This window comes from Gekko japonicus, unplaced genomic scaffold (genome assembly GCF_001447785.1).
Source record: "Gekko japonicus isolate JY-2015 unplaced genomic scaffold, Gekko_japonicus_V1.1 scaffold91, whole genome shotgun sequence".
Lineage (NCBI taxonomy): Eukaryota > Metazoa > Chordata > Lepidosauria > Squamata > Gekkonidae > Gekko > Gekko japonicus.
The window spans coordinates 742,258-764,218 of NW_015172555.1; the positions used below are offsets into that span (position 1 = coordinate 742,258).

The 21,961-nt window shown below is 50.1% G+C and overlaps 1 protein-coding gene across 1 annotated transcript in view; it reads left to right on the forward strand.

Moving 5' to 3' along the window:
* Positions 1 to 18,701, forward strand: part of OTOP1 (otopetrin 1) — a 19,508-nt gene extending 807 nt beyond the window's left edge. The window contains exons 2-6 of the mRNA XM_015421173.1: positions 3,553 to 3,689; positions 7,715 to 7,773; positions 9,686 to 9,816; positions 11,290 to 12,233; positions 18,531 to 18,701. Of these exons, the coding sequence (XP_015276659.1) occupies positions 3,553 to 3,689; positions 7,715 to 7,773; positions 9,686 to 9,816; positions 11,290 to 12,233; positions 18,531 to 18,701 (1,442 nt within the window). The remainder of the gene's footprint in view (positions 1 to 3,552; positions 3,690 to 7,714; positions 7,774 to 9,685; positions 9,817 to 11,289; positions 12,234 to 18,530) is intronic.
* The last annotated feature ends 3,260 nt before the right edge of the window (positions 18,702 to 21,961 follow it).

Here is a 21,961-nt window from a genome sequence, read left to right on the forward strand (position 1 = left end):
TTGCCGCCGGGCTCACAGGCTGGGGCAGGTCTGGGCAGCTCTCAGGGATCCCTCCTGCCCCGTGACTGGGAGGGGGGGGAGAGGGGGGGGGGGGGGGGGGGGGGGGGGGCGCCCCCCCCCCCGGGGGGGGGGGGGGGCTTCGCGACAGCCCCGCAGGGTGGGCCAGGCGCAGGGAGGGAGGGAGGGAGGGAGGGAGGAAGACAGACCGCCGCCGCTGTGGAGCTTGAGGGCAGGGGCAGGATTTGCATCCGACTCCCCCCCCCTCAGCCGAGCCAACTCAGAGCCATACCTGGACCTGATGGGGGGGGTGTGTGTGGAGGGGGTAGGGTTGCCAGATCCAGGTCGGGAAAGTCCTGGAGGTTTGGGAGCGGACCCTGCAGAGCATGCCCCACAGTGGGGCACGATGCCCAGGGGAGCTGGCCACTGTAGTCTGGAGAGGAGCGGCAATTCGGGGGGGGGGGCGGCAGAGTGTCCCCAGGCCCCACCTGGAGGCTGGCATCCCAAGCGTGGGAGCAGAGCACCGATGCCACACTGCTGCTCCCCAGCTGTCTGGCTCCGGGGCTGATCCTGGTGGGGGGGGGTATCCGAGGAAAGGGCTGATTCTGGCGGTTGGCAAGCCCCAGGCCATGAGGGGAAGGGGGACTGCCATAGTCCCAGGAGTGCCTGACCCACCAGGATGGCCCTTGTCTGTGTGTGTGTGGGGGGGGGGGAAGAGGAGTGCCCTGTGTAGTTAATCCCTCATGGCGTTCTGCAAGGTCTTCTCCCCAGAACCTTCACGTCTAAGCAGCCCTGCAGGGGATCGCCCTGCCTGTGATCTCCAGGCCGTGGCTCCTTCCATCTTCACGCAGAAAGAAGTCAGGCCCAAGACAAGCAATCCTATACAAAGTCACCCCTTTCCAAGTCCATTGAAGCCAATGTGTGTAGCATGGGGTAACTCTGTCCAGGCTTGCGCTGTAACTTTCCTTATAGGGCTCCACATTTTCGTAGGATGTAATAATAGAGTTGGAAGGGACCTCCAGGGCCATCTAGTCCAACCCCCTGCACAATGCAGGAAATTCACAAAGACCCCACCCACCCCCAGTGACCCCTGCTCCGGGCCCAGAAGGTGGCAAAAAACCTCCAAGACGCCTAGCCAAACTGGCCTGGAGAGAAATGGCTTCCTGACCCCAAAGAATGACAAGAATGTGGGTTAGCAGTGTCGCAAAATCATGCTGATGTAATGGCTGACATCCTGGCTTACACGAGATGCAGGGTCCAGTCAAAGCTACAGGCTTTTTGTGACCCAGTCAGTCCTAATGACTTCAGCTGAGCTTTCTCTGGAGTAAATGTGCATAAGAGTTTGGTCTCACTGTTCCATTCATTCCATAGGATTTGTGTTCAGCAAAATAAAATATAGGTGGGGGGTGTTTGAAAGTGCACTAGAGCTTAACTGTAGTCGCATGTGAAGTCCAGATTTGTGTGGGCCTACTTGGGACTGCAGCCATGAAATTAAAAGACGCCTGCTCCTTGGGAGGAGAGCGATGGCGAACCTAAACAGCATGATAAAAAGCAGAGACATCACCCTGCCAACATAAGTCCGCATGGTCAAAGCCATGGTATTCCCAGTAGTCATGTATGGCTGCGAGAGTTGGACTATAAGGAAGGCCGAGCGCCGAAGAATAGATTCTTTTGAACTATGGTGCTAGAGAAGACTCTTGAGAGTCCCTTGGCCTGCAAGGAGATCAAATCAGTCAGTCCTAAAAGAAATCAACCCTGACTGTTCCCTGGAAGGCCAGATAATGAAACTGAAGCTCAAATACTTTGGCCACCAAAGGAGAAGGGAGCACTCACTGGAGAAGACCCTGATGCTGGGAAAGATTGAAGGTCAAAGAAGACGGGGATGGCAAAGGATGAGATGGTTAGACAGTGTCATAGATGCAACGAACATGTAATTGAGCCAACTTCAGAGGACAGCGGAAGACAGGAAGGCCTGGCGTGATCTGGTCCATGGGGTGGCGAAGAGTCGGACTCAACTGTGCGATTGAACAAGAACAACAACTTGGGAGTAAGTCCCATTGAGTTCTGTGGGATTTAAGCACATCTGGAATACAGCCACAGTATCCTAAGACAATGCTGGCAAAATGTGTAATCCATGAAATACTGTGCTGATAATAGACCGTGTAAATGTGTAGGTGAATTGTTGACATGGACTTGCTGACTTCCACTGAATCTGCCTGCAGAAGTTGTGTTTTGGGGACTCAGTAGGATGCAGAGCAGGGGAAGGTGTGGAAGGCCCCGGCTGTGCTGAACGGGCCCCCCGCAAGCGGGTGGGTAGGTGGGGCGCTTTCACCTCCTGGCCCCTGCAAGCTCACCGGGCCGGTCACTTTCTCTCAGTCCAGCCTTCCCCACTGGGGAGTTGTGAGAACAAAACAGGAGGGGAGAAGGATCCGGTCAGCCATTTGGGGTCCACATTGAGGAGAAAAGCAGGGTATAAATAGGTCGCCTGTTTTTGGAGGTAGTGGGAAGGCGGGGTTGGGAAGCCAGGTGGCACTGTGCCAGGCTCGAAGGTGGCATGGACGAAGCAGGAGGCAGCTGGCACAGGTCAGCAGGTGGCAGCTAAGAAATCCTGAGGAGTGTTGGGACGTGTGTGTGGAATTCTTCTGCAGGACCTGGGAGAGCTCCCACGGAGAGCTTCTTACAACACTCAGTGGCTCCATGGGTGGTCTGAGCTCAACAGAGCACTTAAAGAGATCAGAGCAGACCCATTGGGTGCCCAGGCTCGCCCGCCCGTGTCTGCTGAAAGCTCAGGAGATTTTAAAGGGACAGGCCCATATCTCATAACCCGAGACATTCCATTGTTGCAGGCCGCCCTCAGGTTCCCCTGTCTTCACTAGAGCTCTTGGTAGGCCCTGGGATTGATCGAGACCAAGTTTTCCATCTGTGGAAGGGAACTCTCCTGCCTCCCCCTCCCCACGGCACCCCACTGATCTCCATGAGCTGCTCCCTTTTGGGGACATGAGACCTTGAGGAATGCAAGGAGGGCTCTGCAGCAGGAAGGGGTGGGTGGATCAGTGGAAATGGCTCATTTACTTTGGATCCAGCTCTGGAACTCTGGTGGGATTTGGGCTTCTGTGGGGCACGAGAACCATAAAGGACTGGCAAGGCTGTTGATTAAAGGGGGTGGACTCCTTCAGCAAGAAGTTGATCCCCCAGGGTCCTGTGTATCGGTTTGGATCAGGTAATGAATTCAAAATTTAGTTGAAATCCATCTGTGAAATTAATATCTTTTAAAGCACAAGGGCAGAATTAAAAGTGTCTCCCTCCCTCCACTAGAACCCAGCTGAAACAGAAAAGCCGTGCAGCGTTTCCAGCAACTGTCCAAGCTTGTATTCTGGGGGGTTACAAGGAAGAGGAAGTATGTTGCATAGGTGTAAAGTAGCATTGCCAGTTTCCAGCTTCAGGGTCTGCAAGCTTAATTTTTTGGCTTAGCCTTTTTAAAAAAATTGCTTTAATCAGCCTCTAAAGTTATCACCTTCATAATAACAATTTTTTCCTTTTAAATGCTTTTCTTAGGTGGGATTACTCTGTTTGCGATGATTACTTTAATTATGGACGCTTTCAAAATTGGATACTTCGTGGGATATTCAGATTGCTTATCGATTGCAGAAGGCATTTTCCCAGTGACGCATGCAGTGCACACGCTTGTGCAGGTAAACGTCTTTGGTTTTGCATTATTTCTATATGTCCCCAATTCTCACATATGCTGTGTCTGGCTATACATTACATTTATCACACCTAAAGTACCGGAGTGTAAGCCGGGTTTTCTGTTGAGAATTCTGAATCTGCCCCAGGAACAGGCAGCGAAAGCTGGAGGGGATTCTAGGCAAACTGGTACTTGGCTTATCTCTGCTTTAGCACCTAATTGTACCTGCTCCTTCTCCACTAAAGGAGAGGTAAGGTAAGATGGGGGTGAAAGCGGGCTGTGTACCCTCTCCCACCCCCCAGCCTTCTCTGCCTGCATCCAGGCACTGAGTTTTACACCCCATAGGGGTGCTTCTTGCAATGCCCACACTCTCCTTGCATGAACTGGTCCATTAGACATGAAGATCCCCCATTTGCAGCTCAAAGGATGGTCTACAGATGATACCGTCACAGATTTGGGAGTATTCACCCTGTGGCTAAATGAAAACTGTCCCTTTGCCAGGAAAAGATGTGGCTTAAACTGCCTTAACCTTCTTTCCAAATGGGCAAGCAACTGAGTTATGTTTCACCTCCTCTGGCCGTGCTGGGTTTCAAGTAACACCAGGTCCCCTTCCAGAACATCACCATGAGAATCATCAAGTTTGGGTCCACTGAAGAAGACTTTTCTAACATCTATGATGCAGACTAAGTTATAACCCTAAAAAAAATACCATCAGCAGAGGGAAGACAAAGAAAGAAGCGCGAGGCCGTTGGGAGGGCACGAAGTCTCCGGGGCCTTCCGACCGAGGCTGGTGCAGGAGAAGTTCCCATCCGCCCTGTGGACTCGTGCCCAGAGAGAGTGCGGCAAGAATATGGAGTCATTTCTCCAGATCCAAAAATATGTCGGTTTGACATCTACGTCTGCATTCCACACTGCCTGCTAGCAGCATCCTTGAATATGACTACCAAATCTTTAGCAGTGAAGCAGAAAGCAGCAACGGGATAGATTTTCCAGCGCTAATGGAAATAATAGCCTCGGACTTCAAACAGAGAGTCAGCTTGTTCCTGGCCCTTCTGCCAATGCCGAGGATGGGGAGAACAACACAAGCCCCCTTTCCTTCCCTATGCAGTCAACCTTGAAGAGGAAAGGTAACCTTAGCCCCTCCATATGTACTGTATACCTGTACAGAGGAGGGGAGAGAGAGACACACAACCATACACAACTACTGCATAATACGCCTCTTGTAAATACTCCAACACTACAGTGAAGGGCATGATCTAAGAACCCAGAGCAAAGAGAATAACACTCCCATTATTGGCCCAGGTCTGAAATAGCAAAAACTGGGCTCTAGACAAAAGGCTTTTCAGTCTCTGCTCAAACTTCTCCTGTAACTCTCTTGCTTCCCATGCCCCTCTAATCCCAACCTTTTGTTGTTCCTTTTCCTGAGATCAAAGAAAATATACTGCAGGTATGCATGAGCACATTTGAACCTGCATTGAACACATAACTGAAGCACTCACAGGAGAAGGCATCCACCAGGCACACAATCCTTCTGCCCAGTGTGACCATGCAGTTTGGTGACCCTCTACCTGCAGGGACTAGATGTGATGATTTCAGTAGGTTGTCTTCACAACGCTGGAGTCTGGTAGTATAAGCCGGAGCATCAGTGGGTAGGATTAGGGGATACTTTCTCCTACTCGGTGCCTTCCACGGAGCAAAAGCTGGTTCAGCTCAGCCCGCCAGGAGTCTTTCCCCTTGCTATGCAGTATAGGGGGGTTTCAAGGGTCAGCTAGGAAGTGGGAGGCCCTGCGGCCCCGCTCAGAGAAGCCGGGCAACGGCTCTTCCAGAAGCAGATCCGTTTGTGTGGAAGCCCAGCTCTCCACCTTACTCAGGAGCAATGTTCCCTCTAACCTGTGGAGTCTCGTGAGCAAAAATTCTACTCTGTGCGCTACTGGCATTAAAGCTGTGAGCAAGCGATTTGGCTACCGCATAAATTAGTTTGTTCTGGAGCCCTCCTCCCTGAGCTGAGACTAAAATGTGTGAGCTGGAGGCTGAAAAACTGTGAGCTAGCTCACACTCACTCAGCTTAGAGGGAACACTGCTCTGGAGCAAGGTTGGGGAAGTCGACGGACAAGTAGGACTTTGGGCCATTGGCTGTCTGCCAGGGAGCCCTCGAGCAGCTTTCTGCAGACCGCCCCCGGGGGCCACCAGCCCATCTTGAGGCAGGAGGGACCAGCAGACCCCGAGAGCCACTGGTTTCTATCTGGTCTGCGGCTCAGGTTGAAAGGAAGGGGCTGAAGGTGCACTGGACAGCCTGAAGCTCTCCCCAGCAGCCCCATGGTCCCCAGACTATGCTGTGCCAGGAGCCTATAATCAATAAAGCCGAGTTGACATCTTACTCCCCCACCCCCACCCGCCGCCAGTCCCCACTCCAGGCACAGATGGCTCAGCTTGGCTTTTCTCTCAAGGCAACCTGATCCATTTTCCTGGGAACAGGCTGGGTGTTGGGAAAGTTGTCCGGCCCCCTGTGAAGTGCAGAGTGCAAGCACATCTGTCTGCCAGAAAGCCACCCAAGCGAGCACAGCCAGTAGGGAGGCCGCCTTGCGGACAGAAACCCCCATTGTGATTGGCATTCTGTACATACTGTCAGGTTGCTTTGAGACCTGTTGTGTCCTTGGAAGAAAGGAGGGGAGCCTTCTCCTCATTAACATCTGCCTGCCCACGAGGAGGCTGCTGAGCCTGGCGCCTGGGGCACGCTGGAGCGGCAAGGCAGGGAGACCTCCTCCTTACTTCCTGCTTCCCTTCCAATGGAAGAGGGGAGTGTTCCTGAACGTATTGTAGATGTGCATCATTGCACATATGTGGGTGTGAGGTGTTTGTGTACATGTTCGTGACGCTGGGCCAAGTTCTGAGTGCATTTGTTAGTGAAAGGAATAACGTTCCACAGAAAGTCATGAGTCACCTCTTATCGTAATAATGTAATCATTTAAAGATATCTGTGAAAAAATAAATTCACCCTGACCTAGGTAGCCCAGGTTAGCCCAACCTTGTTCTATCTCAGAAGCTAAGCAGGGGTCAGCCCTGGCTCGTCTTTGGGTGGGAGACCTCCAAGGCAGTCCGGGGCCGCTACGTCGAGGCAGGCCCTGGCAAAACCACCTCTGAACCTCTCTTGCCTTGGAAACCCCCCGCCAGGGGTTGCCGTAAGTCGCCTGTGACTTGACAGCAAGCAGTAACAATAATACAATAAATCCAGCCTTCCAAGAAGAAGCCATTGTATGTCTAGAATGCAGACTGCTGTATACCTCCCATTGCATAAGGGCCCTATGTAATTCGTGGATAGGCTGTTTGGCCTGGATTTGGATATCTGCTTTCAGCCACAAAGTCACTGTAGGATCTTTATCAAGTCAACATTTCTCAGCCTCACTTTCCCCGTCTATAAAATGGGAATCACCTAGACAACCTCACCAAAGAGTTAGTCTTTGCAGATTAAGACAAATTGGTTTTGCCTTCCTTGAGAATTATTATTTTTCCATTATATATATATGTATAGTACAGGTATATAGATATAGTACAGCAGGTAAATGAAAGCAAGCCGTTCCTTTGGCGTATGCCTTGGTGGGAGGATAAAGAGGAGGAAATCATAAAGGCAGCCAAGACGGGCGTTCTGCATAAAGGGTCAGAGCAGGGCAACCACCAGCCTCCGACACACACGAGGCGTTTTTAAAGGGGAAGGGGATTTGGGACTGTCATTCCTGATGACACTGAAACCACTGAGGTAGGTAAGGAACAGAAGTGTTTCAATTTCTGCATCTTCCGTTGCCCTTCGCGTGTTGCTCAGTTCCGTGCCTTTGCCACAGGAGTTCTGTCTTTTCAGACTGGACAATGGTACAGATAAAATGTCCCTCCAGGACATCAGGGCTCGTTTATAGCTGAGTGGATTTGGGTCGTTCGTGATCTCTTGTCCATCGGTTTAGCTTATTTCCATTTGTTTACGTACATAACTAATGTGGCAACATTTTCCCTGCAACAACCTTTATCCATATTTGCTTTCAGGTGTATTTCTTATGGTGCCATGCAAAGGACATCATTCAGTCTTTCAAAACACTGGAGAGGTAAAATAATAGAATGGCCGGCATTTATAACAACATACATTTGGGTGGTGGTTGGTGGTTGTTTTTTAACCTGGAAAATAACAGCAAACCCAAAAGCCGATGAAGTGGAAACATGAGGCTCATGCGAAGAACTGTTCACCTCAGTTAAACAGCAGGAGAATCCTTGTGTTGATTAGGGCTGCCTGCTCTGGGCTGGGAAACGCCTGGGGATATTGTGGGCGGAGCCAAGAGGGGGCACAGTGTGGGGAGGAGAGGGCACAGCCCCACAGAGCCCACCCTCCAAAGCAGCCATTTTCTAAAGGGGAACTGCTCTCGGTTGTCTGGAGACCAACTGTCATATAGTGGGAGATCTCCAGGTGCCACCTGGCGGTTGGCAACCCTGTTTTTGATGGCCAGTGTCTGCCATCAGTGGGCAAAGGTCTAGTATTTTCTCATAGCCTCTATTTCTTTCCTGTTGCATATTGTGTCTATTGTGGGGCTGGGCTCCTTCCTAGTATCTTTTCACTGTGAGTTGGGAGGACTTGGCGGGAGGCAGTCTCTGCTTCCGACTGATGGCGCACGCAGCCTGTCCTTGGACACTCTTTAGGAACCAGGTCTCGCCAGGGGTCATTTCGTAGAAAAAGAGGTGCAGAAGCTCATTAGCATAACTTATTAGCATAACTCATTTGCATGTACCACACCCCCTGACATCACCGGAAGCGTGTCAGAAGGCAACACCCACCGCTCAGGCTCCACTGGACTCTTTTGGATTGCTAGCTATTTTTGGGGGGGGGGAGACATGCAGATCTGCCCTGGCAGAGGAGGGAGAGCTTGTACCTGAATAAAACTTGGTCTTAAAGGTGCCACTGGACTGCTTTGGGCCAGGGGCGGGGCTCTGCAACTTACCTGGCTGCTTCTTGCTCTGACTGAGGGCTGCTGGGAGCAGGGGGTGAGGCTTGTTGCATGTGCCTGCCCCCTGGGCTCTTTACTACCAGAACTCCACTCCTGTGTGCTCCTGCAGGAAATGACCCCTGGGTCTTGCCACCTTTTTCCCTCGGTGCAGGGCAGGTACCAGCTTGTGGTGAACATGTTTTTGACATGTTATAAACATAAAAGCAGTCTGGGGTTTGCTCAGGATTTTCCAGTCAGTGGATGGTCAAGAAGGTTGAGGGCAAGAAGCCCTGCAAGAAAAGGCTGAGGGACTTGGGAATGTTCAGTCTGGAGAAGAGGAAGTTGAGGAGGGAACATGTATTGGAAGGGCTGTCCGTTAGAGGAGGACAGGGAGCTCTTCCTCTTAGCAGCAGAGGACAGGACTTGCAATCATGGGTTTACATTATGAGCAGAAAGGTAGCAGCTGGGTAGGTACTATGGGGGAAATTATTTTACAGTAAGAGTAGCTCAGCAGCAGAGCTGGCTGCCTCAGGAGGTGGTGAGCTCCCCCTCACTGGCAGTCTTCAAGCAGCGGCTGGACGAACACTTGTCAGGGATGCTCTAGGCTGATCCTGCGTTGAGCAGGGGGTGGGAGTAGATGGCCTCCGTGGCCCCTTCCAACTCTGTGATTCTATAGGTCTAGATCACAGTTCCTGTACTGTAGAATGCCCACACAGTGTCATATAAGGAAAGGAGAGATTCCTGGGTTGTTTTTTGTTTGTTTTCTCCCTGTTTCATATCCTGTTCAAGGTACTGAGTCCAAAGCCAGGGGTTTCTTCACTGGAGGTGTAATGTCTATCCAGCCCTGAGCCATTGTTTCCACAGGCCCCCAGTAAGGTAGCTTCTTTTATGATAATCTCTAGCTTCTTCTGACAAGGCAGAGAGATATTTTAATGCTTGAGACTCAGTCACTTATGCGCCAGTTTAAATGTCAATAAGTAAAATATTCATGTCCATCTTTAAGAGGCGTTTGTCAACAAAATGCATGTATGTTGTCTTCTAGGTTTGGAGTGATCCATTCAGTGTTCACAAATTTGCTTCTGTGGACAAATGCCGTCTTAGCAGAATCCAAGCATCAACTCAATGAGCACAAGGAGAGACTCATTACTCTTGGGTTTGGAAACATCTCCATAGGTAAGAGAAGGGCATTGCTCGTTTCTTAACGTTTGACTTCCCTGTTTTATAAAGGCTCTGTACACAGGGAGAGGGGGGGGAGTTGCCTACCACAATAATCTTTTGCCAGGCTGTCCTGTCTCATCCCTGAAATCTGCTTTCTTTTGAATTCTTGAATTCTCAAATCTGCACAATCTGTGTTATTTGTTGCTATCTCTGTGGTCGTCCTCTTGTCTCTATTTACACTGGCTCAATTTTTCCTTCTGATATCTCATTTAAACTCCTCCTGTTGACTGTCAAACATCGTCATTTTCTTATTGCCGCTTCACTTCCTCTCTTGATTCTCTTTCTCGCTTTCTTTGAACCTTGACCAAATAATGATATCTTTCATTCCCCGAATGGGCTCTTCCTCCTTAACCGTCCCCTGTTATCGGCACTCTTTATTTTCATCTGGCCAGTCAATAGCTGGCCCTGCCCTGGGTCGCCCAGGCTAGCGTGGCCTCGTCAGATCTCGGAAGCTGGGCAGGGTCAGCCCCGGCTAGTCTTTGGATGGGAGACCTCCAAGGGAGTCCAGGGTCGCTACGCGGAGTCAGGCAAGGGCAAACCACCTCTGGATGTCCCTTGCCTTGGAAACCCTGCGAGGAGGCCTCGAGTCACCTGTGACTTGACAGCAAACAAGAAAAAAAGTACCTTATAAGAAATTCGTCTGTCGCCCTCCCCAAATCCAATAGATGAAATAGTTTAGAATAGTAGTTTCCTTCCCCCATCAAGTAGTTTTTAATGTATTAGTTTGTCCTTTCCCCATTTCCCATAGTTAGAGTGTTAGGGTTTTAGTATCCCTCCCCTTTCCAATTTTTAGTTATAGTTTCTATATAGTTATAGAAAATGCAAATAAAAAATCCCCTTCGGGGGGCACAAAGAAAAGAAAAGAAATTCATCTGTCACTCCGGCCTTTGACTGCCTACCACACATCTGTCTTCTCCTTTATGTCCTTTGTGTTTTACAAAACATTAAAGTCAGCCAATATCAGCAGGGAAAAAAAAATTTCATGAGCCCCTTTACTGGACCAGGTTCCTCAGTATGGTTTGGAGGAGTCCATTTGGGGGGTTGTACTGGATCTGTTTCTTGTGAGGGGCGTTTATTTCCAGGTGCTTCTCCACAGAGGCTGATTGTGTGGAGGAGTTGTGGCTCAGAGACTCTACTTTGCATGCAGATGGTCCCGGGTTCAGTCCCCAGCATCTCCAGTTAAAAGGACCAGGTAGCAGGTGATGTGAAAGACTCCCTCTGCCTGAGACCCTGGAGAGCGGCTGCCCACCTGAGTAGATAGGACTGACCAGGATGGATCGATGGTCTGAGTCAGTGTAAGGTGGATTCATGTGTGGTCCCAAAAGCTTTCTGTTCCCATTGGCGTAGCATTTGTGCAGCCTGATCGCATCCACCTCTAAAATGGCATTTATAACTTAATGCACCTTCATACATTCTCTCTTTCTGTAGAGTTGGATGACCATGCTCCGCAGTGTAATTGTACCATTCCGTCTCTCTGCTCCATATTTTCTCAAGGGATATACTACTTGTACCCTTTCAACATAGAGTATCACATCTTAGCATCCACAGTGCTCTATGTGCTCTGGAAGAACATTGGGCGCAACATCGAGCACCTTCAGCATCACAAGATACCCTTCAGGTTTCAAGGCAAAACGTTCGGCACCATTGTGGGAATGGTTGTGTTTGCCACCACCATCGCCGTCGTGGTGGTGTACTTGATTCAGATCGGGCGTTCCAAGCTAAAGAGTGAAATTGCACTCATGATGTTTTACTTGTATGCCATCATCGTACTGACCCTGATGTGTGCGGCTGGGATTGTCGCTCTGCTGATCTACAGACTTGAAGGCAGGTCACTGGATGTTTCCAAAAACCCAGCCAGGAAACTTGACGGGGACCTTCTGGTTGGAACGGCTTCGGGATCCTGGCTCCTTTCGTGGGGCTCCATCCTGGCAATTATCTGTGCCGAAACCCACCCTGCCTATGCGTGGTACAACCTGCCTTATTCCATACTCGTTATCGTTGAGAAATATGTCCAGAACCTCTTTATAATCGAATCAATACATCGTGAGCACGATAAGGGTCACGATGACATCAAAACTCTTCGGATACTCACCGTGTCCAACGGGAGCACGCTTTCTCCTGCACCGTCTTACAAAGAAATCTATAATGGGACCAACGGCATCCAGAGTGGAGAGTTGTCCTGCAAGTCCAACGGCAGTGTTTCCCTGCCTGAGAGCAACGGCCCGGGTGTGGCGGATGAAGGGAAGGGCAACGCCAGCAGAGCTTTCCCCCCTGCTCCATCCGATTCCCCACACTATGGGAGAAACTTCCCCCTCAACAAGCGGCGCATCCTGAAGAACGTCGCAGCTTTCCTGTTCCTGTGCAATCTGTCGGTAAGCTGCCGTGCGGAAATAAGGAGGGCTCTCCCACAAGGGTTCCATTTAGGGTTGCCACCCTCCAGGTGGCACCTGCAGATTTCCCTCTATTACAATGGATTTCCAGACAACCGAGGTGGAACAGTGGAGCAGGTTTCCTCGGGAGGCGGTGGGCTCCCCTGCTTTGGAGGTTTTCAAACAGAGGCTAGCTGGCCATCTGACAGCAATGCCGGTTGTGTGAACTGAGGCAGATCATGAGAGGGAGGGCAGGAAGGGTTGTTTAGTTCTTGTGGCCCTTTCTTACACGCCCGGGGAAGTGCTGATCACCACATTGGGGTCAGAAAGAAGAAGAGATTGGATTTATACCCCATGGCCCTTCACTACCCAAAGGAGTCTCAGAGCGGCTTACAAACTCCTTTCCCTTCCCCTCCCCACAGCAGACACCCTGTGAGGTAGGCGGGGCCGAGAGAGTTCTGACAGAAACTGCTCTTTTTCAAGGACAGCTCTGACAGAACTATGGCTTGCCCAAGGTCATCCAGCAAGTGCAAGTGGAGGAGTGGGGAATCAAACCCAGTTCTCCCAGATTAGAGTCCGCACACTTAACCACTACTCCAAACTGGCTCTCTTGAAAACGGAAGCCGTTTTTCTCCAGCCCGGTTTCTCCTGGAGGTTTTTTGTCACCTTCTGGGCATGGAAGAGGGGTCACTGGGGGTGTGGGGTGGGGGAGGTATTTGTGAATTCCCTGCATTGTGCAGGGGGCTGGACTAGATGACCCTGGAGGTCCCTTCCAACTCTATGATTCTATGATTCTTAGGTAGTTCCCCTGGATACAGTGGCTGCTTTGGAAGGTGGACTCCGTGGCATGATGCCCCACTGAGGTCCTGTCCCTCCCCCAGGCTCCACCCCCAAAACCTCCAGGCACTTCCTAGCCCAGAGCTGGCAACCCCAGGTCCATCTCATCGGTGGTGGTGGGGGAACAAACAACTTGGGCCGGCTGCTGGGGCATTCCCAAAGAGCTGCTCAGTCTGCAGGAAGCAGCAGGTGAAACTTTTCCCAGCGCCAAAGTCAACATCACCTGCAGAAGTCTGAGCGTCCCAGCACCAGCAGCAGAGGCCTGTTGGGGGGTGGGTGGGGGGAGGATTAGCCACTCTCTCCCTCTCCGTCTGTCCATTTCCCCACCAAACAGCAGCCAGACAAGAGCTAAGCAATTATTTACAGGTTTATTGCACATGGGAGTCAAGGGATTGGGTAACGGCCCTCACCTGCAACTTACTTCCTCATTGATAAAGAGGGTTTCCAAGTACCAGGAGGCGGCTGGAGATCTCCTGGGATTACAACTGCTGTCCAGGTAGGGTTGCCAATTGGAGCAGCTGGAGATCTCCTGGGATTACAACTCTCCAGGCAACAGAGGTCAGTTTACCCGGAGAACATGGCTGCTTTGGAAGGTGGACTCCGTGGCATTATGCTCCATTAAAGTCCCTCCCCTCCCCAAACCCCACCCTCCCCAGGCTCCACCCCCTAAAACTCCAGGTGTTTCCCACCCTGGAGCTGGCAACCCTATTGATATAAATCACAATAAAACTGAGGGACAGGCTTAAGAATGAACATTTAGGGCCTCTGTCTAAGCCCACGTGGGAATGTCAGTGTTCTTAAACGGCACTGAAATCAATGGAGATCAAACAGACCATTTGCAACTCAGGCCCGATGATTTCCTCAGGATTTCTAAACACAAAGGAATTCCGCGTCGTTCCCCTTGTGCACGTAGCTTTTTCGTCCCCATATATTCCTGTGCTCAGAAATTGATTGCACAAGATCCTGTGCAAGTGGGAATGCAAATGGGGATGCAAGACAAGCAGATGTTTTGTGCTCGATCCAACTTATGGTTGCCAACCTCCAGTTGAGGCATGGAGACTTCCTGCTATTACAGTTGATTTCCAAATGACAGAGATCAGTTTTCCTGGAGAAAATAGCTGCTTTAGAGGGGGTACTCTATGGCCACCGGCAGGGGACACTGCCAGATCCAGGCCAAGAAACTCCTGGAGATTTGGGGGTGGAGCCTGGGGAGGACAGGGACCTCAGTGGGGTGCAGGGCCAGAGAGTCCACCCTCCGGAGCTTCCATTTTCTCCATGGGAAACTGATCTCTGTAGTCTGGAGATGAGCTTTAATTCTGGGAGACCCCCCCCCAGGTCCCCCCCCCCAGAGGCTGGCGTCTCTACATTGTAGCGTGATATATGAGGGTCAAGCTAACAAAATAAGTTGTTATAGGAATACAAATATTTATTATGATGTACACATTAGTAAAAGATAAAATAGGTTAAAAGAAATGATCCAAATATCAGACTTTTAAACTTTTTACACACAGAGCTGAAAGTTTTACATACACAGTCGATGGGGATATCTTATGACCCTCTGGGCCGTCCTCAGTGGTCAATATTACTGTTGTAAAACAACACACATCCAAAACTAAATATGTGAACAGAGATTTTCTTTAGAGCCAGGTGTTGCTTTCAATTGTGATGAGCAGTTGCTAAATGTTTACACAGCAGGCCATGGATAATCTCTCATCGTAACTGCAGGCGCTCTCCAAATAGTTCTGGTAACAACTATCCAGTGTGTCTGGATGTGTGTCTCTTCCATCAAAGGGAGTAATCAAATGGAAATGACACAACTTTCAGTTCTGTGTGAAAAAAGTTTTTAGAGTCTGATATTTGGATCATTTCTTTTAACCTATTTTATGTTTTACTAATGTGTAGACCGTAATAAGTATTTGTATTTTTATAGCAACTTATTTTGTTAGCTTGACCCTCCTAGATCACAGCCATATCTTGGGCCGAGTTCTCCCACCACCACCACCACCTTTCCCCCCTTGGTTTCTGCCATCCCTGGATTGGACCCTGCTGAGGCCCCTCCCCTCCCTGAACCCTGCTCGCCTCAGGCTCCGCCCCCAGAATCTCCAGGTATTTCCCAACCCGGAGCCAGCCGCTCTAATCCGACCCCATGTGTGGAGTGTCCATTCCCTTTAAACACATGAGGAGAAAGGAGGGCTATTTGAGACCATAGCCTGGTTTTAGGGAGGCTGGAAATGAAGGCCTCCGACCCACGCTGAGGAGGTGGTGGTTTTGGGGACCCAGCCATGAGGGTGCAGGTTATTTCCTTGAGCCAGTTGCTGGAGTCCTAACCCCGTCAGCAGTTCCTTTGAGCATTGCTGCACCCATGGTTGGTTACCCAAGAGTAGGGTTGCCAGGACCTGGTTGGGAAACACCCGGAGACTTTGGGGGTGGAGCCAGGAGAGGGAGGGGTTTGGGGAGGGGCCTGAGCATGGCCCAAGGCCACAGAGGCCACCCTCCAAAGCAGCCATTTCCTCCAGGGGAGCTGATCTCTGTCAGCTGGAGATCAGTGGTAAAAGCGGGGGATCCCCAGGCCCCACCTGGAGGCTGGCAACCCTACCCAAGAGCCTGTGTGGCACGGCTGTAGGAAGCACGGGCCTTCTTCAGAAGTTGCTTGTATGACTCAGTGTTTAAATAAAACCAGCCTGAGGTGGCCGTGAAGAGGAAAAGGACTTCGGAGCAGGATCCCCAATGAGCAGCTCCGTCGTTCTCTGTCGCTGAACACGGGTTTGAGTCCAGCGGCTCCTTTAAGACCAACAAACCTCTGTTCTGGGTAGAAGCTCTCGGAATAAAACTTGGTTGGCCTTAAAGGAGCCCCCACTGAGCTCAAACTTTGTTCTGCTGCTTCAGACCAACACGGCGACCCCACCTGGATCTGTTCTCTGTTGTTGTTATTCTCAGAGCTGCTGAGAATAAGACAGCGATGCAAAGAAAATGAACATGTGAAATGGGGAATCTTGGGAGGCATTATGGTGTGTGTGCAGGGGTCATTTCGTAGAAAAAGAGCTAGGGGAACTCATTAGCATATGCCACACCCCCTGACATCACCGGAAATGTGTCATAAGGCCACACCCCCTGACATCACCGGAAGTGTGTCATAAGGCCACACACCCCGCCCCCAACGGTCCCGGCCGCCACCGCCGGCCTTGCAGCTCCACTGCCGAGCCCCATGAGGGGCTGCAAGGCCGGCGGGAGTGCAAGGAAGCCCTGCGAAGGCCCTCCCTGGCCCCAGGCAGGCAGGGGTGGGGAGAGGCAGGGAGGAAGCAACTTACCCTCCCTCTTCTCCTGCCTCCTCCTAGCTGAATGAGGGCCGGAAGCAGGGTGGCCGAAAGCAGGGGGCGGGGCTTCGTCATGTGTCCCACCCCCCATACCTCACCCGGGGGAACTGCGATCCCCTGCGATCCCCCCCAAAATGACCTCTGTGTGTGTGTGTGTCCCATGCTACAGATACCTGTGGTCATGCTGGCGAGCTGACTTGACTCATTCAGCCTCGATAATGGGGTTGGACAGGGTTGCCTCTTGGCCCCACTTGTATTTAATCTTTATATGAATGATCTTTCACCTCATTTTAATGAGTCCTCTTCACCCACCTTGCTCGGCCAGTTGCATTAATCCATCTCTATGCTGATGATACTGTCCGATTATCTCGGACAAGAGGTGGTCTTCAGAGACCTTTAAAAACCTGTTTGGAATGTTCTATTAGGGAAGGCCTGAGAGTAAATGACCAGAAATCTAAAGTAGCTACCTTCTCTAAAAAGAGAGAGAAATCCTACAGTATACCGCTGGACACTGAATGGTGACTGAAGAAATCCAGCAGGTCAAGGAGTTTTGTACTTGGGGGTTCTTTTTTTCGTCTGATTTAAATTTTGCATTTGGGTATTCTTTTCCCATCTAATTTAAAATGGGGACCACATCAGTAGCTGATAAGAAATAAAGCAAACACTTGTGCTAGCAGCACTTCCCCCCCCAAAAAAAAATATGCAGGTGCAAATTATATTCCCGGTGCTGTCCAAGTTTTCAGTCTGAAAGTTGCCCCTGTAGTTCTTTATGGAGTAACCACAAGGATTGATTCAGAGAACAAAAGCATCATCTCTCTGCAGATCAAAGTGAGTCCAATGGGAACCTTGAAGACCAACAAAGTTTAATTCTGGGTATAAGCTTTCGTGTGCACGCTGTGCGTGCACACGAAGGTTTAAACCCAGAATTAAGCTTTGTTGGTCTTAAAGGAGCCACTGGACTCAAGCCTTGTTCTGTTGCTTCAGACCAACATGCTGAACCACCTGAAGCTATTCTACAGATGTTAGCTGGAGAATATTTACCACTAGGGTTCCGAACCCTCAGGTCCTAGTGGGGTTTCCCCCATTTTGGGGGGCTCTGATCCACTGCTGGCCAGCTGGCCGGCAGGGGAACCCCCACCCCAAACAGTGACATTGCCACATGATGTCCCCAACGCAATGACATCCCCTGGAAGTGACGTCATTGCACCGCCAACATGGAGGGGGGTAATGCTTTGGTTTTCGGTCAAACTCTATGGTTTTGAAGGCAAAGACCATTGAAGGCAAAACCCATCGAGTTTTGCCCAGATACTAGAGTGTCCCCCTCCCACACACTCATGCGATGACGTCACTGGTTGATGTCCCTTCTGGGTGATGTCATCACCCATGGCAGAAGATCTCAGGAAGGACCCAGGAGCCCCCCGCCAGCTGCCAGGCAGGACCTGGCCACCCTGCTTACCACAAATGAAGTTTTTGTCTGGCACAGGCCGAGTGGGATGTGTCGCTCCTCCATGTTCACGAAAAAAAATAACTGGTGCAGCAGCGCTCTGAAAAGACACGGCTGGGTTCTGTTGCTTTGAAACCACACCTCTGGATCCGGCCCAAGTCCTGGCCCCGTAGCAGCTTTAGGTGTATCACCAGTTCCACTGTCTTCCAAAATACAGTCCTGGGCTTGGTCTGGGTGGGGCTTCACTCATGGGAGAGGGGTCCGAGGTCACACCAAAGTTAGCTGCAATGCTGCTTTTCTGTAGAATTCTGTAACAGGAGGGACATTCAATCCAAACCGGCTTGCAGACTTCAGTAGGCGTGCCCGGAACTGCCTTGAGCCAAGAGGGAAGGTCGGGTGCAACAGAGTGCAAGTGATTTAGGCTGCAAGCTGGTGTGGCCTGGGATAGTCAGAATAGGGCCTGGAAGACCCAGGTTCGAGTCCCCACTTGGCTGTAGAAGCTCACCGGGTGGCCTTGGGACAGTTACAAACTCTCAACCTCACCTACCTCACTGGGTTGTTGTGAGGATAGAATGGAGGAGAGAAGAATCATGTGGGCCGCTTTAAGTCCCCACTGGGGAGAAAGACAGGCTATGAAACACATAAATTAATTAAAGTTTATGTTGGTTTTAATGTATTCCCTTTTTTTTGCGCCCCCCCCCCAAGCTTTGGATTCCAGCCGCTTTTGGCTGCCGGCCAGAGTACGATAACGGACTGGAAGAGATGGTGTTTGGATTTGAGCCTTGGATCATCATTGTGAACCTTGCCATGCCCTTTTCCATTTTTTACCGGATGCATTCGGCTGCCTCGCTCTTTGAGGTCAGTTGCATAACGTGAACTTCACAGGCACAGACGGAGACCCCCGAGGGCAGGGATGAATCCGCAGTCGGCTGTTTGACCAAAGCAACACGTGCAGCTCTTTGAAAACAGATGAGGAACGAAGAAAATACTGACATTCTCAAAAAAAACCCCCCCCAAGTATCCTCTAGACAAACTTCCAGTGTTGAGGATACGTCTGGGCCTTTCTCTGGATAACCATTTCACTACTGGAAAAACGTATGTTCCCAATATATACATATATATTTATAGAAGTACAATTTTCCTCTTACTTCCCAGAGTAGGGTTGCCAACCTCCAGGTGGCACCTGGAGATCTCCTACCATTACAATTGATCTCCAGACAACCAAGATCAGTCCCCCTGGAGAAAATGGCTGCTTTGGAGGTTGGACTCTGCGGCCTTATATACCCTGCCGAGGTCCCTCCCCTCCCCAAACTTCACACTCCTAAGAACAGAAGAAGAGCCCTGCTGGATCAGACCAGTGATCCATCTAGTCCAGCATCCCATCCCACACAGGGGCCAACCAGTTCCTCTGGAGGGCCAGCAACAGTGCAGAGAGGCCGAGGACTTCCCCTGATAAAAACCTCAGAAGAGCCCTGCTGGGTCAGACAAGGGAGGGTCCATCTAGTCCAGCCTCCCGTCTCACACAGCGGCCAGCCAGTTCCTCTGGAGGGCCAACAACAGAGCAGAGAGGCCGAGGACTTCCCCTGAGAAGAACCTCAGAAGAGCCCTGCTGGGCCAGACCAGTGAGGGTCCATCTAGTCCAGCTTCCTGTCTCACACAGGGGCCAACCAGTTCCTCTGGAGGGCCAACAAGACGGCATGGAGGCCAAGGCCTTCCCCTGACGTTGCCTCCTGGCTCTGGGATTCAGAGGATTAGTGCCTCTGTATGTGGAGATTCCCCTCAGCCAACATGGCTAGTAGCCATTGATAGACCTATCCTCCATAGATCTATCTAATCCCCCTTTAAAGCCGCTTATTCCTGTGGTCACTACTACATCCTCCAGCACGAATTCCGCATTTAAATAGTACCGCCCCCGATACCAGCCCTTGTGGGACCCCGCTGCTTACTTCCCTCCATTGTGAGAACTGTTCACTGATTCCTACTCTTTGTGTCCTGTCATTTAAAACCAGGGGGGAAAAAATAGTGCACAATCCAGTCACACCCAAGCTTTGTTAAATCACATGGATTACTGTGTGAGTGAGTTCAGTTGCATAAATCTGTGGGTCTTAAAATGGCTGCACTATACTCATGATCCAGGAAACTGTTCAGCACACATTTTATTTAATATTTTGATATGTAGAAAAATCAGTGTTATGTTGGCATTTTACAAGGCAGGTGCAGTTTGACAGCGGAATCTTAAAACGTCCTCATATGCTTGCAATGACAAACACACACACGTTCATGACACCCTTGTGTTTTGTACTACTATATGTGTATTTTTGTATTGGTTTATGAAAAGACTTAAATAATAAAAGTTAATTTCTTTAATAAGTGAGAGCTTGTTATTCTCAAAACAAGATTAATTTTCCAATGTTTGATAGAAATCCGGAGGAATGTTACAAAGAGAAAGACCTGTGGCCTTAGAAAACATGATCAGAGATAGTTTTGGAGAGAAGCCAACTCGGTCAATGTTAGAACAGCTGGAATCCTGTAGCACCTGAAAGACCCACAAAGGTTTTAGGAGTCTAAGAGGTGGGAGGTGTCGGTGGGACAGTGACCTTCCTCATGGCCACAAGGCCCAACAGCACCTGGGAAAAGGCAAACGATTCTGGCAGCTCTGGCTGGAGAACGAACAGGATGGGCATTGGACAAAGCCAAGATGGTGGCAGTGGAGAAGTGACCGGGGGGGGGGGGTGGGTCACACAAAAACAGAACTAACCAGGGGGAAAGGGGAGAGATTGGAAGGAGAAAGGTGCTGCTTAGCAGCAGTTGGGCAGGTGTTGGGGAAATGAGGGGTGCAGGAACCTTTTCATGCACTCTCATCTCCACTGTATTCATTTTGGGAGGGAGAGAAGCTGGCTTCCCAATTGCAGAGAGAGAGAGAGAAAGAGAGTGGTCCTAAACCAAAACTTGGTTTATTCTATTAAACACTTTTAAGTCAGAAAACTCTTTGTAGCATTTCAGTATTCAACACAGAATATTTCAACACAACCTCAATACATAAATAGTGCACTTGTAATTCTATAAAGGATATCCTTGGTTGCTCTGCCAAGACCCATAACGGAAGGGTGGTTGGCCAGAACAACAAGGAACACAACTAAATCCAGACATGAAGTACCGTTTTCCAAACACAGAAGTTAATGTAACTGTCAGTCAAGTCTGTGATCAGCATTTGACATACATACATCTGACATATACAACAAAGTCAGCCCTTTCTTTCTATCTCTGGGGTCAGGAAAGTCAGTGAGTCAAGGCTGACTAAGAAAGTCCCAGGAAGCTGGCTTCAGATACTCTGTTTAAAATTTGATAGTGACTCCTGGCTTCTGCAGTGTATAAACATTCCCAGAAGGCAAAAGTCATGTGAGGCGAAAAGTCATGTGCAGGGTTACCGGTGCCCCAAGGCCACAGCACTTAGCAGAGTCCTGAGGCCTCCTGGGAAACAGAACCAAAGATTCAACTACAGAGGCTATAGAAATTAAAGTATCAGAGCTGTACCAGAGGTTGAGCGGAGGACTGAGGCTTAATCCAGCCCTAATTCCATGACAGCGGGGGTGGATTTAGAGATGATCTAGTTCTGTATTTCAGTTTAGTGCATATCCCATTCCTAAGGATCAGGAGAGTTAGTAAGGCCTTTTTAAAGAAGAAGAAAAAAGCTGAAGGCCATTAGTATGGAATAACATGCAAATACTAAACTACATCTTTAAACTCCTCGGATTTTTTCCCCCCTGCTTGGCTATGACTTCCCAAAGTCAGTTCAAAAGTTGCTCAGGAATGAGCATTGGAGAGTTTCCTTGGGAAAGGCAATAATGGGGGGCAGCCACTGAGACTATTTCTGAGTGTAGCCTGGCCATCTGAAACACAATTGGACACGTGAACAGTGAAGGCGCCTGCTGAGCCATGGTCAAGCGATGGGTGACAAATGTGTCTTTCCCCTTGGGAATAAAAACATAGTGGGAGGGGGATTTTTAATGGCAGGAAGGAAAGGGTTAAAAATCCCCCACTCCAAGAGGCTAATTGCTATAGAAATTAAAGTATCAGAGCTGTACCAGAGGTTGAGCGGAGGACTGAGGCTTAATCCAGCCCTAATTCCATGACAG